At 37.3% G+C, this 22,243-nt stretch overlaps 1 protein-coding gene across 7 annotated transcripts in view; it reads right to left on the bottom strand.

Annotated features, from left to right (window-relative positions):
• The window catches only part of ZNF451 (zinc finger protein 451), a 71,971-nt gene extending 51,793 nt beyond the window's left edge, over nt 1-20,178 (bottom strand). For 6 of the 7 annotated variants that reach the window (XR_012496640.1, XM_074333134.1, XM_074333135.1 and 3 more), the window contains exons 1-3: nt 19,826-20,178; nt 19,226-19,309; nt 12,112-12,192 (exon numbers count right to left, since the gene is read on the bottom strand). Coding sequence is in view for 6 of the 7 variants with exons in the window: in XM_074333134.1 (XP_074189235.1) it covers nt 12,112-12,192; nt 19,226-19,309; nt 19,826-19,846 (186 nt within the window). In the remaining variant the exon portion in view is untranslated. Of the gene's footprint in view, nt 1-85; nt 10,691-12,111; nt 12,193-19,225; nt 19,310-19,825 lie in introns of those variants that run through there. The other variant, XM_019734655.2, reaches the window with a different exon arrangement.
• Between the last annotated feature and the right edge of the window lie 2,065 nt (nt 20,179-22,243).

The following is a 22,243-nucleotide window of genomic DNA, read 5'->3' as shown; positions in this document are numbered from 1 at the left end:
AAACCACATCCCAAATAATGTTTTGAAAAGCAGCAATTTACTCAATAATTTTATATTCAAATACAGATAGAACAGAAGAGATAAACACAGCAAAGCAGTACAATATTTATTTACCATCTCCAGCAGCAAAACTTTGGAACCAAGAAACAACTCTTTTTGTACAAAGCAATCTCCTTCCCACCCCCTACTGGTTATTGTTTACAAATACAAAGTACACAGAACTGATTTATATGAACAAATTTTAAAACTTACATACAGATATACCCCATTCTATAAAGTACTCTACTCAGTTAAGAAGACTAATACCACCAAGTCTGTTAAATAAGATTCTTCCTGTACTGTCTTTTGGGTAAACCGCTGATACCTGTATTTATAAAAATCCCCTTCTAGGAAGAATGACCGATTTTCCTTCAGTACAGGACAAAAATAAATAAATAAATGTAACCTTGGAAATCAAAGGAATTTTTAAATATCTCTGAATACAAAGCAAAGCAAAGGGAAAGTTACTACGTTTTAACCCTGCGTGCCACTGTTCTACCTCTGGCACAAAAAGGATGAATTATGTAGAGAAAAGCTGAAAGTGGGAACAAGAAACTCAAACCAGCAAAAAACAAACAGGAAGTTGACAAAAAGTGGTTTGGATGCTGCTGGAGATACCACTGGCACAAGGTCACAGGTCCTTCAATACAATACCTCCAACTCCAATGAAGCAATATTTTTAGAAATATCTTCATTTTCCCCAAGTCCACCCTCAAATTATCTGTAAGCCAACACACAGGGAAATTACCCACATTTAGTTGCACTGAGGACACACTGCCAATAGGTGGTCCTATACACCAATGATGGGATGTCACATTCCACTTCAGTGACATTATCCTGTTCATCTTCAAAGTTGTTCTCTACCGGTGCCTGAGTTCTAGCTCAATGCTTGAACTGCCTGTCCCCGGGGCTAGAGGTCCAATGACTGAGAGCTCTCCTTTGGCTCAGTTCACGGAAGAAAAATAATTGCTCTAGATGTCTATAGTGGACTATGGTACAAACCAACCTCTAGACTATTTCTATAACCTTACAAGTAAAAGCTACACAAACTGTACACTTTGAATAGGTAGGAACCAATACATTTTCATAACGTATCCTCTTTCTTCACCTTAAGTTCCTCCAATTCTGGTTTCATAAAGGCTGTTCAATTCTGAAACCAGGAACATAATTTCCCGATGCCCTTGTACACACTGATTCCTTCACCTGAATGCCTGGATCCTGTCTCTCCACTAGTCCAACTAACTCTTTTCTAATCATTTTCCAAACCTCACCTCAAGAATTTGGTAAGAAAAGCTTCCCTGACCACTCTAGATGGATCTCTCTTTTGTTACAACATCATCACAGGCATTCCTCTAAACAGAATAATTGCATTGTATTGGTATTTGTTTCTCTTCTTAAGAGAATATACTATCTCTTATGAACGCCCAGTATCCCCAGACCTTCCTCAGTACCTGCCTGCACATGGCAAGTATTGAAAAAGATGTTTGACAAATGAAAATATTGTTTCCAACACTGACACAAAATGACAAAATACCATCCATCAAAAATTTTATAAACATACCTACATATCCTAGCTCTTTGTTCTACATTATTTTCTTTTATTGTTTATTATGAACATTTCTTAGCTTGAACTTGAGAAAAAAAGACTATTTTACTTTTAAAATGTCTTTCAATGACTTAGTTCATTGTTGGGCTTGTAATATAGTTTAGTGATTCAGCCTTAAAAAAACTAAACAAGGGAAACATGAACTAATGAGATGAAATTACATGCTATTAAATACATCTTAAAATGTGTCTGTGTTTATATCTAATACCATCCCACAGCTACAAGAAATCTGTGAATATGGATAGAAACAGCACAACTACTAAAGAAAGGAAATTCATATTGGGCTTTTGAGTTTTCAAAGTACTTCTGGGAATTACCTTATTTGAGAGTAGGAAAATGGAGGGTTAAGAGACTAAGTGGCTTGCTAACACTCAGATAAAGGTGTTTGGAATTCAAATACCATCTGCTTTGCATCATTCCACCTTCCTTCCATTAAGCCAATATCCTCAAGTTACCAGTAAAAAAAAATTTAAGTGTATATTTCAAATAAAACAGGTGTAACAAAAAAGGTGGAAGGAAAATATCAGCAATAAGAACCATGACTAAAATAATCAGTGCTAAAAATACACTGAATACAAATAAGCAACACATGAAAGAGAAGCCAGTGACTAAGAATGATCTTAGTCCAGCATAGTGAAACCTTTATGGGAGAACTAAGCGTTTAGGTTTTTGATAAGAAAAGTGAAATAACCGGGAATTAGTTAATATAAGACATCAAGTACTAAGGGATGAAAATGCAGACACAAACACAAAGTTCAGGGAAGACAAAGATTAGTATATGTAAAATTAGCTTATCAGAGAGGTAAGACTTGAGTGGGGCCTTGAGAAACATGGAGGCAGCCTAGCACAATGTTCAATTGAAACTTTGAAGGAAGAGACTCTATATTCAAAGCTCATTTCCACCACTTGAGAAAGTTACTTACTGGTGAATTTCATTTCCTATCTGCAACATCAGGGTGAAATTTCTGCCTCAAGAGTGCCTAGTGCAGGGGTGTCAAAACTGCGGCCCGCGGGCCAACTGCGGTGCGCAATCCATTGTTAATTGGCCTGTAGCAAATTCCAAAAATATATTTAGTTTACTTAAATAAAACAGGTGAGGCAATACGTACTTCACCTTGAGTGAGTGGCCCGGCTATTTGTGTATTTTACCGCATATGGCCCTTGGAAAAAACATTGAGAAAAGTTTGGAGACCCCTGGCCTAGAGCCTAGTAAATATAAGTAAATGAAGGTTTTCTCCTCTACTTCTTTCCAGGGCAGGAAGACAATTATACCTAAGGCTATCAAGGTGCTTCCAAGATCTGTCAAAATATATTTTGCCAAAAGTAAAACAAAATAGGTGTTGTTAGAAGCCATTAAACAAAGACCAACATGTATGATTGGTCTGTGCTAAGATTCTAAATGAAACTAATTACAAATTAACTATATTCTACCTAAGACAGAAAAGAATGGGCTACCCACCTAACAGCAGGAAGCTGAATGTAAATGTTTTAAAAAGAATTGAAAATTCGAAACTGTTTAGTGATTCAGGAAATGTTTTTTTCTGCATCATCCACATCCTTGTTGCATCACTAATTAAAAGGGGGTATAAATAAAGGGATCACAAACATGATATTTATTTTAGTACATTACTACATTATAAATCAAAGTAGTATGAAACACTGCCATCACAAATAAAAGTGGGAGTTAACAAGAGGTCTAATCATAGCCCTTAAAACTGAATGCTGTGACAAAACCACTCTTATGGGCAATGGTAAAAAAACAGAAAGCATATTATAGCTTCTGGGAGAGTGGGGGGTAAATAACATATGAAAATCTGTCTTATAAAGGGATTACTAACAGAACTCATAACATAATAATACTTTAAGTATTTAAGGTCAAAAGAGAACGTTTTAAATTATCACCTGATATAAAGCATTTACGTTCACCTATACAAAGGAATATACTCACAAATATTAGACAACTCAATACAACTTGAGAGATCACCAAAGTCCTAAAAGTAAGTACAGACAACCTGAGAACTCTTGTTGAACTCTTAACAAGGCATCAGAAAATCTAAGAGACCATTTGAAATGGACAGTTACCTTAACAAAACCAGTAAAGCCCTTAAGACCTAGAGAAAGCTGGCTAATTTTAAGATACAGTATGTCAGAGCTGTACTATAAATTCAAGGTGAAGGGCCTAAAATCTTTATACAGAGAAAAAATGCAATTGACCACAAACTATATGTCATAAAACATTTGTGTGAATATGTAGAAATGGGAAAATAATACTACCATTAAACAAGAAGGTACTGATGAAAGTTCAATAGCCAAAGCATAATTTGAGAGACTGGATTGGCTTTTTTTTTTAGGACATTATAAGAGAAAACTAGAAAATCTCTTCCAATAATGCTGAAGGCATTGTATTTAAATACACAAATACAAAGCCACATCAAAATCCTCGCTAGTCTATACTGGTAGAATAAAAAATATTATCTACATCAAAGAGATTAAGGGAAGATCAGACATCCCTCTAGAAAGAGGTGTTACATAAAGAGGAAGAAAAGATCAATACAAAGAATGAAATAACTGATATGCCAACATCAAAAGGACATGGTTGGACTGTGATCACTCCCAGATAGATCCAACTGGAAGCAAACATAGTTTCCAGTAATAAGAAGCCTCAATGGTAACAAATACTACTATAAAAAAGTTTTCATTACTATAAAGTCAAGCTATAAAGCAAACAAAAAAATGTAGTACAAAAATATCATCCCACTAATCAGTAAGAGAAAAAAGATTTAATAAAACAATATTTTTATCATTTGCCCAGAAGCGAAATTCCCTAAAAGAATATTTAAATGGCTTACAAAACTTGTTCTATCTGAAAAAAATAACGAAAAGATTTGCATCAACAGTCATCATCATCAGCTTCCTGATAACTTGCATCTGTATATTTTCTTAAGTGAAAAATGAAGAACTTATTTGTCTCTATATCCATTAATGATAAACTATATAGGATGGATCTGGCCAACTGAATGACATGCGTAAGATGCACAGATACAACAATCGATTATTGGACTAGCTGCTAACATTAAGTACTGCGTTTCCCCGAAAATAAGACCTAGCCGGACCATCAGCTCTAATACATCTTTTGGAGCAAAAATTAATATATGACCCAGTGTTATGCTATGTTATGTTATGTTATATAAGACCTGGTCTTATATTATAGTAAAATAGGACCAGATCTTACATTAAATTTTGCTCCAAAAGACTCATTAGAGCTGATAGTCCAGCTAGGTCTTATTTTCGGGGAAACACAGTAAAGAATGCTAAATTTCAAAAGACAAGGGAACCTAAACAGTTCAAGTCACGGGCAAAATATGCCTCACATTAAAAAAAAAAAGTTTTCAGTTATTGCAATTTTTAAATCTCTTTCAATAAAGATCTAATCCATTATTTCTAACCTTCATTAGAATCCCAATTATAACCTCAAGAATACTAAATGTGGCACTGAATGCTGTTCATCCATGTCACTTAACTCTATTCAACTTGATAGCTGGAAGGGATTCTGGATTGTGCCTATTCCAACCTCCATGTTTATAGTACCTGAGCGGTTTTCCTGGATGTATTGGGACCTTAAAAACATTATCAATCAGGTCACTTTAGGCATCATTCAGTAAGTTATTAGTATAGTACTAATGTAATATACTAAATAGCATCTAAGTAGCCTGAAAGAGTTTATCTCTCAAAATGTCATTTTGAGGGCCAAGTAAATAATGGAATTATACTGATAAAGAAGCTGTCATATAAAGTTTAAATGCAATTACACTGATAAGAACTGTCTCAGAGTCTTAAAAAAAAAAGATAAAAGTGTCAGCAAATTTACTGCTTTTTCTTAATGTCCTTTTCTCTTCTTCCAAGTAAGCACATCCAGTTATCAAATATAAGTTATGTTACCATGGCTAGATATGAGACAAATGACTCATTCAGAAAGCCTTGAACCTACAGGTAGAAAACAAAGCTGCCTTAATTCCCAGAAACTGAGCCAATCACTAATAACTAAAATGAACTACTGTCAAGTTATTTAAATGAAGGAGGGACATAATCTACAACCTTCTGAAATAGATCAACAGTGCTATAAAGAAAACTAACATTCAGAAGGAGAGTACATTTAGATAGTGCAATTGTACAAATGAATAAACTACAAATTAAAAATCAATGTACAAAATTCACACATTACCAGCAACATAGGCAAGACATCAGAATGTTAAGTTTTAAACAATAGTGTGAAATTTTAAAAGGCACTTCATATAACAATGAAAACAGTACTTCTCCGTACACAGTAACTACAAGAAATCATATTATCTCCACATTCTATGTCTAGTCAAGAAAAAATATTTTGAAGAAAAAGGATCATTAGACACATCCCCTTTGAGAATACCAAATCATTAAACTTGCAATTATTCCAAAGCCTCATAGAAAACCTGGAAGTATTTAAACATAAGAGGTTGGCTTACTGGAGAATTCTGTCACAGATTCTGCACATGGCAGGCACAATATGAACATTTATTATCTAATTATGAATTTCATACACTATTGGTGTTGTCGCTCTAAACCAAGTCCCAACCCTAATTTTTAGTTTTGTAACACCATCATCATTCAAGTATGCCAGAGAAAGACTTTAAAATAAAAAACCAACAGGTCAAGGATATTGTTTCTTCTGTAGTTAAGAGACTAAATCTGTAGCTGAAAACTGTTCCTACTCTACAGCATTCTGCTCCTACTATCCCCACTCAACTGTCATATCCTTTCAAAAGTTACCTACTTGATCACCAATTCAATAATTTCATTTCTCAATACCTGTTACTTTTAGGAAAATTCTCTGGAGAGGCTTGGGCCTATCAATTAGCGTGATAAAGCAATGTTATTCATCTTTATTACTGAGCAGCGTAACACAAGAGGAAGAGAATAGCAATGCTGTTTTATAAAATATTGAAGTAGCTACACAATAATGTAAATATAGTTAACACTACTGAACTGCACACTTCAAAAGTTAAAATGGTAAACTTTATGTTGTCTTTTTTAACTATAATATAGAAAAATTAAAAAGGAAGGGCTTATAAGCAGAAGTGAAAAAGCAGTTTCAGAGAACCCTATCTTCAAGCATCATTTATTTTGGTTTGGTTTCCAGAAAATAAGAGTACCTCAAAAATAATTAAGTTTGTGACCAGGTTTTATTTTAGGGAAGGAAAGGGAAGAAATGGAAAAGTAGCAGCAGTCTGAAGTAGCCTTAGCTAATTCGGACCGCTTTTGTGTAGCCATAGAGAACAGTTCCAAGGTTTCTCTCTCCAGTGAGTTCCCCAGTGGCCAGTCCTTTCAAAAGAAACTACAATGCCATGTCAAGCGCACATGAGACTGCCTGGTATAGTACGTATCATGAACTACAAAAATCTTTGTATGATTTCTTAGGCTCTTCTAGAATTCAATTTGAAGAGTTCAACTAGAGAGTTCCTAGAACACTGTTGTAGACATAAAAAAGTAGAAGTAAAACTTTGTGGAAAATATAGAAAAATAAAGGTAAATGTTAACTCTAGATATGACTTAACCAATCATCTGCAAAATAATCTCTTCTATCAAGACTGTAGTTTAGGCTTAAACTATAAATAGGACCAATACGGTACCCTGAAATTATCTAACAAAACAAAGTAACTTCTTCCAAGTAGGGATATATGCCTTTTCAACCTCTATTGCACAAACAGGTAAAGAAAAGTAGATAAAAAGGGTGCTGAATATGGTTATGATGGAGGGGGAGAATGAACTTCCAATAAACCATTAAAAAGTGGGGCACCAGGGAAACTGTCAATCACCACTATGTAAGAACTGTGGCAAGAAACAGAAAACACATGAACCCTAAAACAGTGTTATATGCCACTAACAGTAGACCCAAAATATTATGATCAAGCAGATGATAAAAATAAAGATGTCTGACAAGCAAGTTACAAAATTTTAAGTCTGTTGATAAAAAAATTTTGTTTTGGCTGCCAAGCAAATAATACTAGATGATATATTCAGACCCCTCAAACTTGGCATTTTCTCCATTTCTGAAGTCACGCTGTGAAGACAAGGAGCTAAGGGCTGGTATACCAGACAGCCACTGCCTTGAGATTAAAAAGGTATTGTGAGACACATAACTGAGGTATCTGCTGCCAGTTCCAGTATGGTGGAGAACTATTAATTGAACCAATCAGGAGCAAAAAGGTAAGTCATCTCTCATGGTAAGAGTCTAGATTAAGGGACCAATAAACTACGACTATGTCACTGAAGTCTTAATTTCAGACTTTCAAGAAATCATTAAGGGACATCATTTAAACAGCTATCCAGAAACAGAACTGTGTGAGACGTTCTCTTTACTACATCCACAGTTATACTCTAAATCTTAGGAATTTTTCAGTAACTCAATTGAGGCCATCCCTCTTTATTACAATAAGAGGACCAGACTGTCAGGCATGTTTGGAATTCTTGCTCTTTCAAGAGTTCAGATTTGCATGCCTGGATGGTGTAACATCCTTTATTTTCAGGGCACATTATAATGTACGTATATTTTTTTATTTAGTGTGATGATCAAGCTCAAAAAAGTTGTTTAGAAGGTAGGTTTGTTTTAAAAGGTCATCTCGGTGAAAGGCCTAGATTATCCTGAGAGAACACCATTACTGGGTCTCACAGCTTTATATATGAGAGCTTGATAGGTCGAAAACTTATGAATGATGACAACTAATAATTCTCTCATGTGTAACTTTGAGTGGTGATGTTATGGTAGCCATCAGTCTTGGTGAACACAGTTACTGTGAAAATTTCTACAGAATGTTACAGGTAGAAAAGTCTTTTTCCAGCTGCCGTCCACAGTAGACCTGTGACATCTAGCCATCCCACTGGAAGCAAACTGGATTTGGCAAATTTTGATTTGAATTCCAGTTCTTGATATGCAGCTTCACTGTTGATTTTTAAGTCTCACAGAGCTTGAGAGTAGTATGGACTGACTCTTGGTGAGTTGAGCATTCTGACATAAAGAGAATGTAATAGGTTTGTCATTTTGTGAAGATCTGACAAGCTGAAGCCTGAACAAGGAAGCACTGAAGACCTAAAAACGACGAATTTGCCTCTGATGGTAAACAGAGATCTAGTTATTTTTCCAGACCCCAAATCTGCTAGTCCTCAATTTACCAGTAAGATTTTCCTGAGGAACAAATCTTTATATTTTCCTTTAATCACAAGAGGATTCAGATTCCTGAGTACCCTCCTCTGGACTTTACTGGACCAGAAATAATGGGTAAATCTTTGTCCAACCCTACTCTGATGAAAAGTCTCTACTGTTCCCGTGGCCAATAAAGCATGGTTCTCTTTATTATATACTTCATTCCAAAAGTCTAGAATTCAAATGTCAGCGGTGGCAATTCCAGACATACATTCAGTTTTTGAGGTGACTTCCAACCTGTTGATCCTGTTTGAGTCAGGTGGAAGTAAAAATACTTAGAAGGTTGGATGGCTACACTGCTGAACAAAAACAGGCCATTAATTCTTGTACCCATGGCGTTCTGGAGATTCTCCCTTTTTTCTGTATCTATAGGGGTGGTTTCTGGATTTGTACCAATCCCCTTTGGAGTATCCTCTATTGTGATAATGTGCTTTCTGATCATGACTATAAAAGTATCGATGTTGGTTATAGTGTTTGTTGTGGTCTTTATAGTCATTTTCTTTTATATTGTTTTCTTCTGCAACAACAGCATTCACATCTTGTCCAAAGAGGGAAGTACCATCAAAGGGCAAATGTGAGATCTTCTCCTGGGTTTTCTTAGTGAGAGATGTAAGTCGGAGCCAGGCTTGCCTTCTGTAGTCTACTGCCATTGCCATAACTCTGACTACAGAGTCCATTATGTCCCTAGTAGTACAAAGCTGCCAAAGGCCCGCATCCATACCATCAGATATTATACATCTGGCTTTTCCACGATCAAACTCAGGGTCATGGACCAGATCTTCCATGTCTTCCCAGAGTTTACGCTGATACTGAGTCATATAGGCCATGTAGCTAGCAGCTCGGGCTGCAATGGAAGCAGCATGGTAGAACCTACAACCCATGACCTCCATTTCTTTTGAGGTAGAATCTAGAGGAGATGTTGTACTTCCTCTTTTGCTATGCTCTAACGCTTCTACAATGGGGCCCTCAGCTGGTGGATTCGGTTGGAAAGGAGAAGTATCCTTGGCCACGGGATATACCCTGTGTCCCATGAAGGAAGAAGGGTGGCAATCAGCAGGGTCTTTAAAAACCTCAGTGGTGGCAATTCTCAGAAGAGGATGCAAAGGAGGAACCAATCGCTTCTTAGAGGTCACATAATCAGGTTTCCCATCACATGATTCTGCTTCCGATTGTAACGTTACTCTCTTTATAACACCTCTTTGTTCCATTCTCTTCAAAAGACCTGTAAAACTAGACTGACTAGGGTCAGTTGGCTGCCCTTTGTCATCAGCTGAGGGCGATTTGCAGTCAGCCTCCTCTTCAACTGTGGATAAATTTTCTTCCTTGGAGGTAGAGATGTCCCAAGGAACTGAGGAATTCTCAATTGGCCTAGAATGATGAAATCTGAAACAGCTCCTGGACTGCAGATCACGTATTACTCGGGACATCTCAGCCACTTGTGTTTGGAGATAGAGGATGGCATCCTGTCCATGCCGTGAAGCTGACGACTCTGGAGGTAAATCCTCCTTGACCTCTGAAGAGGCCAAAGATTCTTGGGGGACCAGAAGTGGAGATGAAGACAGAGTCTGACAATTTTGTGATGGTTTAAATGTCTCTGCCTCAGAAATCTTAATATCTGAATTATTTTGATCATTTTTCTGGTTCTCCAATGGGTTCTCAACAGAAGAAGGTTGAGAAACTATCCTTTGTGGACTGCTGGTGCAACTCCCAGAGGAGGAGCTGCTGTCTCCATTGGGAAGAGGAACACTGCAGCTAGAGCACATTTCTGGGCGATGATTCTCAGAGGATGGCACCTTAGACTCAGGCATTCTCTGGGTTATCCATATGAACAAGAAAACCAAGGGAAAAAGAAAAATGCTTTTAATATGTTAACTTTTAAGTGCAGAGATGCATGTCCAGTAAGTAGAATTCAATTTTTTAAATTACTATAATTAACAATGAAAGATGCAATCCATTACAGGTCAGCAAGTGGATCACAGAAATCAAATCCAAGTTTCACTACCCCAAAGGCCCAATATCAAATACTGGCATTAATGCGGTACTCTGTCTAGGAAAAAAGAAAGTATAAACAAGCCCAGTTCAAGTGCTGCCACTCTAACCTGCTGCTTCGTCCCATTCTACAGTAAGAGGTGGCGAGATTGCTGGTGATAATCCCATTCAATATATGTAAGTCAACAAGTAGGAGCTAATAATTGCAGAGGAAACTTGGAGAAAGTTCCAGAAAAAAAATTTTTTTTCTAAAAGTCCTGCCTTGCAGAATCACTTTTAAACCGCTTTAAAAATTCTCTCTATGAATAACAAAACTTTCCAGTTGCATAGTCCTACTTTACGATTTGTAGCTTTAGAAGAGCTTACATATGTTTGTTACCTCATTTCATCCCCACAACAACCCTGTGAGGTAGGTACTATTCTTATTCGATAAAGAATCTAAGGTTAAAGGCTATTTAATTTATCCAAAGTCACAGAATTACTAAGGAGTGAAGCTGAGACTAAAACCTAGGCATTCTGACTCCAAGTCCAAGTCTCAATCCCCTGTATCACAGAGCCAAGAAACTTTCTGGCTGCCTTGGAACAAGAACCAGGAGTTCTCAAATCCATCAAGAAAATAGCCCATTAGTAGCCATTTGGGCTAAGACAAAAAAGACTAGATTGTTACAAAGGGCTCAGCTAATTTGATTCTCAAAGTAAGGGAAGTATTAGTTTAAGGGTCAAACCCACAACAAAAAAATCATAGAAAAGAAAGAAAACTCCAAATATACGTGGGATAAAGGAGGTTAAAAGGAATGATGACTGAAGTAATATATCACATGTAACCCTTCCCCACATTCCATTTCCTAAAGGATCTTCACATATCCTTTCTTCCAAGATAAAACAAATTTTCTGTGGCCAATTCTGTAGGGTATCTGAAGAGAGATAGGAAAGAAGGGGACAAGCAGCCAGAAAACTTGCAGATTTTATTCCATTACCCTTTTATCAGATATCATCTCGACGACTTAGAACTTTCCTTTGTCATGTTATCCTTCCACATCCTCATTGAAAGTAGAGGAACAAAACTAGAAGTAAGGTATGTTCTGGGTGAAGAATTCCTTGGACTAGCTATTGTGGCCCATTCTAACAGCAATGGGCCATTCTCTAAAGCACTAAACACAGCCATCATTGACTTGAAAACTCTTTAGAGAACGCCTCTTAAATAACAGAAATAAAGAAATGCAAGTCAATATAATGTACTTACATTACTATGAGAGGTGCTAGGCTCTTCATCATCACTGCTGACCAGATCAATGTATTCAAGAACAGGTCTTAATGGTCCTTCCTATGAAAGAATTGAGCAAATTAACAAGTTATGAACAGTTACTCAAACTAAACTAGCATTTAAAACAGTCATTTTTTTGTTGTTATTATTGGGACTGACAGGAATTCCTCTGAAGAGGACCCCTATGGCTGGCTGAAAATAATCAGAATAAATGCAGAAGAAAATATTTAGAGTATGTACATATAAGAATTGATGAGACCTAAACAAAAGGACCTAAACCCCAGTAAGAGTATTAGGACTATGTCAATTCCTTGGAGAAAGGATTATTAATATAGAAATAGTCTACAAGGACAGAGACATTATGATCCAATGTTTTTCAAATGTGACAGGTATCAATGATTTGTTAGATATCCAAGCTCAAAATCATGGGATTCTTTGACTAAAAGCTTGGTTTTATCTCCCACTCCTATAATCAAACATTAAACCTGATTCTTCTACATCCGTTCCTTCCATCCAGACTGACTCCATCATGGACCAGGCCTTGAATGCTAGACTTAAAAGCCTAGATTTTATTTCATAGGCAAAATGGAATCAATAAATACTAAGATGGGAACTACATTATGAGAGCTGTGCTTTAAGATTAATCATATAAAGAAGTAGGAAGAGTGGGGAAAGCAGAATAATTAATCAGTCCAGGCACATAATAATGCAGAACTAAAATAGTAGTGATGGCAAGGAAAACAGTGTTGCATATATATAAGAGAATACATGGCTATAATAGAAAAAAAAAAGATATTGGCTATAAAAAAACAAAACCCCAACAATAACAAGAAGTCAAAGTGGTCCCTAAGGTTTCAAGCTTGGGTGACTAAAAGAATACTAATGCCATTAATATAAATTTGGAATACAGAAACAGAAAGCTGACATTCTTTTGGACATAATGGGTTGATGTGCCAGTGGTTCACAGAGGTTATTTGGCAGACAGCTGGAAATGCAGGCTTGTAATCTAGATATATGAACATAATTGGGAATAGAGATTTGGGAGTGGCTCCCCTAGAAGATATTAACTTTAGCTTTAAATTGAAATTATGATGTTGCCAAGGAAGAAAGCAAAGGAGAGAAAGGAGAGATTCAAGGAGGCCTTTGAAGAAATGCTGGAATTTTAGGATTCAGGAAAAGAGCTAACTAGGTAATCAGAGATTGGAGAAGAACCAGGAATGCATAAATTCAGAGAAGCTGGATAGAATAAACCCCAATGAAAAGTTATCGGTGCTAAATATGGCCAAAACAACAAACAAAAAAATGCCACTGAATTTGTCAACAAGATTTTAAAATGCCTCTGAGAGAGCAACTCTCAAGAAAGAAGTGAGCACAGATGCCGTTCTCTAAAAAAATTAAGTAGAATATGTAGCAGTAAAGGATATAAGATTATTTTTTTTTAAAAAAAAATCCAGTAGATGCAAAACAAAAGAAAGGAACACAGGAGAATATAGATGAAGGAGAGATTTTTTTAGGATAGAGAAATTTGACTATTGGCAAGTCAAGTGATTAATTCAGTGGAAAAACTAACAGAAAGAGACCCTAGAGTCAGGAAGCTAAGATCTAGTAAAGATCCTCTTCCTGAAAGGAGCATCCAGTCTCAAAGATAGCTTGTTTCTCACCCTAAACTACAATTTCTCCCCAAGCAGGAAATTGCTATCCTTGCAGGTAGTGGGTGATCCAGCCACTGAGATAAAACCAGAGAGCAAAACTTCTGGGCGGGAATCATGTAAAAAAGTAATTGGGATTTTTGCCTGAGCTGTAAAAATGGAAGTTTAAAAAAAGAGAAAAAGAGGGACTGATATTCCCCCAACGTATGGTCAGCAGAGTTGCACCCCCTACTTTAATAAGACTAATACCTACCACTGGTATTAAGATTATCAAAATCATAGGGTGAATCTAAGAAGTAGAGGAGATAAAAATAGCTTCTCCTGTTCATATAATTACCTGAGTTTGCACCCTTCAAGAAATGTACATTAGGAAATTTTATTACATGCCCATAGCAATAGCACACCAAGAAAGCCCCAGGTTACCAGAAATACACAGAGGCAGAGCTTCCATGAACAGAGAGAGTAGGTAAAGGAACAAGGGAGGTGAAAGATGGTAATAGGGTACAAAATAAAAAGTAGAATGGGCAGGGAACAACAGAATAAGAACAATGGTCACAAATTGGATTTAAAAGTAGATGTAGAAATAGAAGAGGCAAGAGTAAAAATAGGTAAGACTATCAAAAATTTACTATTGGAGTGAACCATTAAACTGATATGCAACCATTTTTTAACAACTAAACGATGACAACTTCATAGAATTCATATTAATTACGAAGAATAAAAAGAATCAGGATAGGGAATCCAAAAGTTAAGAAAAGGCAGAAGTCATTTAGAATAGTTATTCATTCACGCAACAAATGATTACGGAGTTATAAGTGATAGAATAGTAGAAGAAGGCAAGTGTCTGAGACCGCAAAGAGCAAAGAGGCTGAGTGGAAAAATAAGGAAAGAGAAGTATCTCAGGAAAAGATTACTTATAAACAAATACTTTACATTTTAGGTAATTTCCACAGTGGATATGGAAAAAATTGTACCATAATGAAGGAATCAAAACATTTTAGTACTCCATTTACTTTACTGTTAATCAGTTAACATTTGTCATTCAGCCCTGTATAGGGATTGCGCTAACTTTTCATTCATGCACATGATTTCATTTAATCCGCACAATTACTTGACAAGGTGAGATACTACTGTATTATTACTATTATCCCATTTAACAAATAAGAAAACTACCTGAGGTATACCTGGTTCTCTAAACATGTAACTGGCTGTGTGGTCAATGCAACTCTGAGGTAGTTCAAAATATATGTACTATTTTTAAATCAATGCTTATTATCTAAGTTTCTGAGATAATTTTCAGTAAGAGAAAAAGGACTACCTGTTATTATACCCACTCCAAATAACTCATAACACTTACCGAAAAATAAGTTACTAACTCCAGAAACAAAATATTTATAATACAAAGATCAAGAATAATTTCTGGGGGCGGCTGCTTGGCTCAGTTGGTCAGAACACGAGCTCTGAGCAACAGGGTTGCTGGTTTGATTCCCACATGGGCCAGTGAGCTGCACCCTCCACAACTAGATTGAAGACAACGAGCTACCGCTGAGCTTCCGGAGGGGTGGCCGGATTGCTCAGTTGGTTAGAGTGCGAGCCCTCAACAACAAGCTTCCCGGTTCATTTCCAGCATGGGATGGTGGGCTGCGCCCCCTGCAACTAAGATTGAAAACAGCGATTGGACTTGGAGCTGAGCTGCGCCCCTCACTACTAGATTGAAGGACAACAACTTGGAGCTGATGGGCCCTGGAGAAACACACTGTTCCCCAATATAAATTTAAAAAAATAAATAAATAATTTCGGGGGTGGCCAGTTAACTTAGTTGGTTAGAACATGGTGTGAACAACACCAAGGTTGCCGGTTCAATCACCGCATGGGCCACTGTAAGCTGCACCCTCCTTAAAAATAAATAAATAAAAGAATAATTTTTTATAATATTTATAATGACTGCTTGTATCCTTAACAAGTATAAATGCATGTGGTCCTCCATTTACAAGGTATTTTATTTGAATTTGCTCCATTCATCAATAGTAAACCATCACTCTCATCTGCTTTGTACCAGTAACAAAGTCAAAGGATTCTACTTCCAAGGCCACACAATTTAGGGGAAGGAACATAGGCACGAGCAAAAGAGATTAGGAACACAGGAGTTGCATTAATATTCTAAGTTTAGAATTTTTTAAATTATATAAAAAGCTTCCATTCCTGTTATTAAAAAAATGATTCTTATAAAACCAGAACACTAATTACCTACTAACTGGAAAGTGATGTCAATATGCTAAGATACGGCATAGAGTTTACCCCAGTCTAAAACAAGGAATCTAGATTTTAGCAGATGAAAAATCTGATCTAAAACTGTAAATAATTCTTGTTTTTTTCCATAGAGAGACGTTAGAGACATACGATTTATTTCTATAGTCTTGCCCAGTTCAAAAATTTCAAATGGTTCCCAACTGCTTGGGAACCAAGTTCACATTTGGTTCACAACTCAACATCTATACTATCTAATCCATCCTTCCCTCTCCCACTCAAAAAAAAAAAAATCTTCCAGAATTACGTAAAATGTTTTCCCAATGTTTATGCTTTTCCTTATTTCTTCTCAAAAATGACCTTTTAAACACATAAAAATACTAAATGCTACCTAACCAAATACATTGAAAGGCTTTTTTGTTGTTAACACCACGTACTTGTTGTAAAAGAACTTTCTACTACAACTATTTATATAGTTTTCATCTATCTCATTTCTCACACTGAAATGCTGATACGTATGAGTAGGATGTATTTCTAATTAATCTTTGTAGCTCTAAGGTACTTAATTCATGACTTTGTATATGAGCTCCAACATTACTTTTATTAAGCTAATTATAGTCCCAAAACACCCAGCCAAAAGATAGCCTAGTTTTTTACCTATGACCCCTTCTACTGCAGTTAAAGTATTATGATTTGACCTATGTGCTCCTGAAGTTCTATTTATGTAATTATACCTTGATTTCCTTCCCTATTTCCACCTGTTCAATGATTCCACATTATACCGATAATCTCAGCTGAAACCTAAATCTCATGTGCTATCTTCAAGATTGTGATACGTTACCTCAGCAGTTTTTATACCTTTGTTATCTAGTTAGCACTGTGAAAAATCACGTCATCAGCTCTTAGAACAGTTAGCTTTCTGGGAGTACACTAAAATATCCGCAGTTTCAAAAAAAAAAGACATAAAGATGATGGCTGAAGTCATAAACTAAACAGAAAATGAGAGAAAAAGACCTAAATGAAAAGTTTTTATTATGGTAACATTGTTTCTTGATTTGAGCATGGTTTACATGGGTACATTGGCATTGCAAAAATCAAACAGTACACTTATGAATTATGTTCTATGTCATGTTTCAATAAAATTTAAATGAAAGGGGTCATTTTTGCACTTCCACATCTATATTATCTCTTTCCTTCAGCATGCTATGTTTAGTTTTGGACTCTGTATTTTGCAAACCACAAAGGGACTGCTGTGCTACCATGTGGATTAAAGATGAGAAAATTAAGTTAATAACAGCGAACTAAGAAATCCAAACCAGAGTAAATCAAGAAATGACATAATGTTGTTTTTGTGTACGAACAAATCTTAAGTAGAGAAGTATTTATTATCTTTATTGGATAAGCATTACCTCACGGTGTCAACTATAAGATTGGGTCAGAGAAAGAAATATAAAACTCTGTCTTTAAAGGTACTTTAAAATAGAATTAAGGTACTATTGTCATTTAAGTGTTATCCCTAAAAAAGGCAGAGGAAATGTTTTTAATAGGTTTCTTCTAGTATTGTAATTGCATTTAATACATATAATTCATTTCTCCATTTGGAACTATCCAACCTTTGAACCTACATTTGGAAACAGAAATAAATACAAGATGTTGTATCAAGTAGAATACACAAAACACTGATTGTATATTTTTTATTCTACATGAAAAGATATAACACATTCTTTATATTTAAAATAAAACTTAAATTAAGAGGATTTTTAAACCAACTTAATACAAGTTTATATTAGTCACAAGTTACACAATTCTTCATTCCAGAGTACCAAAAAAAATTTTTTTCGAATACTATTTTAGTAGATTCCATCTCTGACTTTCAAAACAAGGCCCATACCTCATAAAGAAGTGTGTCAGTCTTATGTTTATTTGCACAATATCAAGATGAATATTCTCCATTCACAAATATTATCAATATAAAGGAAGAAAGTTATTTGTCCTGAAGAGCCACAGAATCCTGTTATCAAACATATTTCAGTCCACAGTGAATGAAAGGGCAGCACACAATTCTTCTACTCCCCCCACAACCCTTAAAAGTTTAAAATGAAAAGGACGGAATATACCATATCCATTAGCCTTGGAGAAAAAGCCACAGAAGTGATCTTGTGAAAGACTCCTAAACAAACCCATTACAATAAACAATGGATCACCACAATGGCCCTAATGTTGGGGTACTAAAGGATAGTTACAAAAACCAGTTTTACAAAGTTGCCCCCAAAAGCAACAAATACAAATACACATCAGAAAGACACTATTAAAGAAAAATTATACACCTTTAATAGCACACCTCAACTAACTCCAGTATTCAAAAAGAGTCGGTTAGAGTGGAAGTATTCTCTAGCTAACTAGGACATGACTTTAGGCAGAGGCTTTGTAATCCTTTAACAGTTTGGGGTAAAAATCATCCGAATGTCTGATTTTTTCCCTAAACCAATGCTTTATAATGTGTAGTCCAGATTTTCATCTGTCCCTGCATTTTTCCATAATGAAGATTCCTAGGCCCCACCTTCAAATTCTGATTCAATAGGTTCAGAGTGAGGACCAGGAATCTACACTTACTAACGCTTGAAAACTACTGTCTCTAAGGGAATAAAATCAAGAGACACTGTAAGTTCCTGGTGATGCAGGGATCTTCATTATGAACATCAATTGTACTATGCTGTAACATCATGACCTCAAGCTTAGCGACATCTTCAAGCTATCTGCCTTCATGTGATGGAGCTACATGCTCAGGTTTTGAGTTCTTGCCACCCTTCCTGTTTTCTATCTCCTTCCTCATCCTTAGCCTTCATTTCACTCTTATCTGTGGGTCATCTTTTAGAAGATACTCTTGCCCCATTTCAGAATACAGTCTTAAGAGACCAAAAGTGTGCATAGATAAATATAAAATGGCTCTACACGAAAGCATGAGAAGAGTGATTAAGTGTACAGTATGCAATTTAGGCCACAACTTTGGGATGGCTACTGTGGTTGCTCAGAGACCTCTTTTGGTAAATTTCCTAATCCTACGCCAGGCTCCACACTGTCCAGTACCTATCGGACATGCATCCGTATTTGTTGAATGATGAACAAGTGAGATACAGTCACATAAGAGCTTACCACGAATAGTCTTTGGGAAAAACCCAAATATCGTTGGTACTTACACTAACAAACTGAATGTCATCTTCATTTTCATCCGCTGTGGACTCAGATGCCTCAGGCCCAGCTGGAGGGGCAGAGTCTATTATCTACAAAAATAAGCCAAAACACGCTTATCGTATTATACTGCAACGTACTTGCAGGAAGAGATTTTCCCAAAAAGAATGAAAACGGCACAGCTTTAAAAGAAACCTCACTGAGTACAAGTCGGGTCATGCCTCTGCATACGTGGAGCTGTAGGGACCGGACGGCGAAAACGAGTTACTAGCCCCTTCGAATTCCCCTATCTGCTCAAGGAAGAGGGATGCAGGCTTACTAATGAAGAGCAAGCGTGTCTCAAAATGTCGCTCCCACTGGCAGAGCAGCGACAACAAGGGACTCCGGAGCCGGTGCAGGGGGCCGGGGGCGGCCGAGCGGCCATTGTTGTTGCTGGTTCCTCGCTCAGACCTGCACCAGCCCGGAAAGCTGGGCTCGGCCCAGCACGCTGAGGGGATCGCCCCAACACGCCGAGGGGATCGCCCCATGGCTGCCGCCGAGCACCAGGCCTCAGACCCAACAAAACACAAAACCCTTCGCGGTTCGCCTGAGAACCCTCGACGACTCACCTCGGACCCTGGGTCTCCCATTTCTCCGACGGCTTAACTGACAGCACCGTTGCTCCTGCTGTCCCTGCGGCCGCCGCCGTCGCTGCAGCCCGTGCCGCCACCACCGACACCGCCACGACCTCCCTTCCCGCCGAGCACCGCTTCGCGCCGCCGTGACCCGCCCCTGCGTGAGCGCCGACGCCGCCGACGCCGCCGTCGCCACCGACGCCCCCGGCGAAAAGAGGTGCAAAACCGCTTCAGAAAGAGCAGCGGCCAGCTCTAGCCGCTGTCCTCCGAAGCCTCTTTCGCAGTCTCGTCCTTCCTTCCCCGCACGGCACAGGATGATGGGAATTGTAGTTTTGTCGCACCCGAGACCGCCCTAAGCCTCGGAGGAAAAGATCGGAAAAATGCCCCAAGGCGCAGCGCATGCGTTGCACCGGGGTGACGTCGCTGCCGTTCTGGGGAGCGGTGGGCGGGCTCGGTTCTGTTTTATAGAGCCGCAGGGACGAAGATGTGGAGGAGGGTTTGCAGTGGATTTTTGTGTGGTTGTGGGAGTGAAGCTAAATTAAAGGCGGGTGATAGGGACTAATTTCTCAGTTTTCTTTTTTTTCCTTTTCTGCGGAGGGCCAGGTTAGCTGAATTCTAAGATCAGGCAAGCAATCTGATGTATCTTTACATTACTCACTTGTTCCCTAGCTTCAGTCTTCCAGCTACAGCATGTATTAATAAACCTGAGGAAGAAAATTGAGGATCAGAGCTCCTGTCTCCAGGTTAACCTGGAGAAAACTAGAGTCCGGGGCCCAATAGGACAGGAAGACGAAGGCTAGCTAACTTCATCACCAAGCTCTAGACCCATGATACTAAACTATCCTTTTTACAAGATGTTCTCGGACATTACCTTAGGAAAACAATAGTTGCCCTTCCATGTTCATACTCAAAAAGCAGTCTATAAAATAGTTCACTCATGTTCAACTATGTGTTTTAATTTTTTCTCAATACCAAACAACTTTTTTTACACACCAACAATTCTCAATAAAGGTTTTGAAAAGAATTCAAGTCAGAAAATTCTTTTAAATCTTAGGTTCCTGTTTTTGTCTGTCTATATACAAACCTGCCATCTTAACAAACGTACCTATGCCTGTAGTAATTATTGCCTAATACGTGATGTGATATTTCCTGCATTTTCTCCATGTGCTTTATGACTTCAGTTGCTTTTCTGTTTAGTAAGTTTGAGAAATTTAGAGGCAAATTGAGAATGAGAGACCTGCCTGTTGTATTCCTCAAAGCTGTATGTAAATATCTCTAAAACTTGTATTTAAGTTTTGCCTAATGTGCTGGTATAAGTTCAGTGGAACATTTACTTGACTGGTTGCAGGTAGGAGTTAATGGGTGAAACTCTTGGAAAACATGCATTATTATGTGGCTAGAGCCCCCAAATGCTCATACCCTTTAATTCAGTTGTCATTGCAAGGATTTATCCTGAGGACATAATTTAATCTGTAGGAAAAGCTTTATGCAAAATATTTATCACAGGTTTATTTGTAGCAGCAAAAATTAGAAAACATCTAAATGTCTAATGATTGGGGAATGGAAGTTTCAACTTTGGCATATACTCTACCAACATAACACTAGAGAGTGTTTTTACCACCACTGAAAATGTTGAGGAAAAAAATTAAACGCTTATTTTTCAAAACTTCAAGATACATGTAATATGATCAAAACCAGGCAAACCATGCCTGAAATGAGAAACCTACTAAATATTAATAGTAATTTTCTCTGGGTAGCTGGACTATGTGTATACAAGAAAATCTTTTGAAACCCACCAACAGATTTTTTAGAGACTTGCCTGTAGTTACCACAAAGCCAGATTTATTTAGCTTGGTGTAGCAAAGGAGAAAAAAAACAGGTAAAGCTTGGGAGTCTCTCAGTCCTAGGAAATTAAGAAGAGATTGCGTTGGATGATTAAAACCAGGCCAGTCTGCGAAGTAGGGAACTAGTTAGAATTGGGAGAAGCAGAGTTGTTTGCTGATTGGTTCAAGATTCAAAATGGAAACTTTTACTTATGGGGAAATGCTTTTTGTGTGACTTAGGAAATTTTTTATGTTTCACTTGGGCTGCAGATCCATTATTTTGCTTTACCAGTTAAGATCGTGAAGGGAGCCCATCATTGGGTTTGACAACCACTCTAATTTAGCTCACTTAGATTTGTCCTAAGCAACATCATAATAGATTTCCAGATCTACATCAGTGACATTATGATGATATTCTCCATTCAACTCATTTATAACAAGTAAAGGCTTCAACTTTAGTTTTATTTTCATCGGTATTCTATTGGCTTTCTTGCTGTTCTTGTTGAATGAGTCTTTATAGAACCATCTGTCTGAACATTGACTGCACAGCAGCATTTAAGATTCTGGTGACCTGGTTCTTGACTAAGGG

Source organism: Rhinolophus sinicus, linkage group LG05, assembly GCF_036562045.2.
Source record: "Rhinolophus sinicus isolate RSC01 linkage group LG05, ASM3656204v1, whole genome shotgun sequence".
Taxonomy (NCBI): Eukaryota; Metazoa; Chordata; class Mammalia; order Chiroptera; family Rhinolophidae; genus Rhinolophus; species Rhinolophus sinicus.
This window is presented reverse-complemented; position numbering and strand designations above follow the sequence as displayed.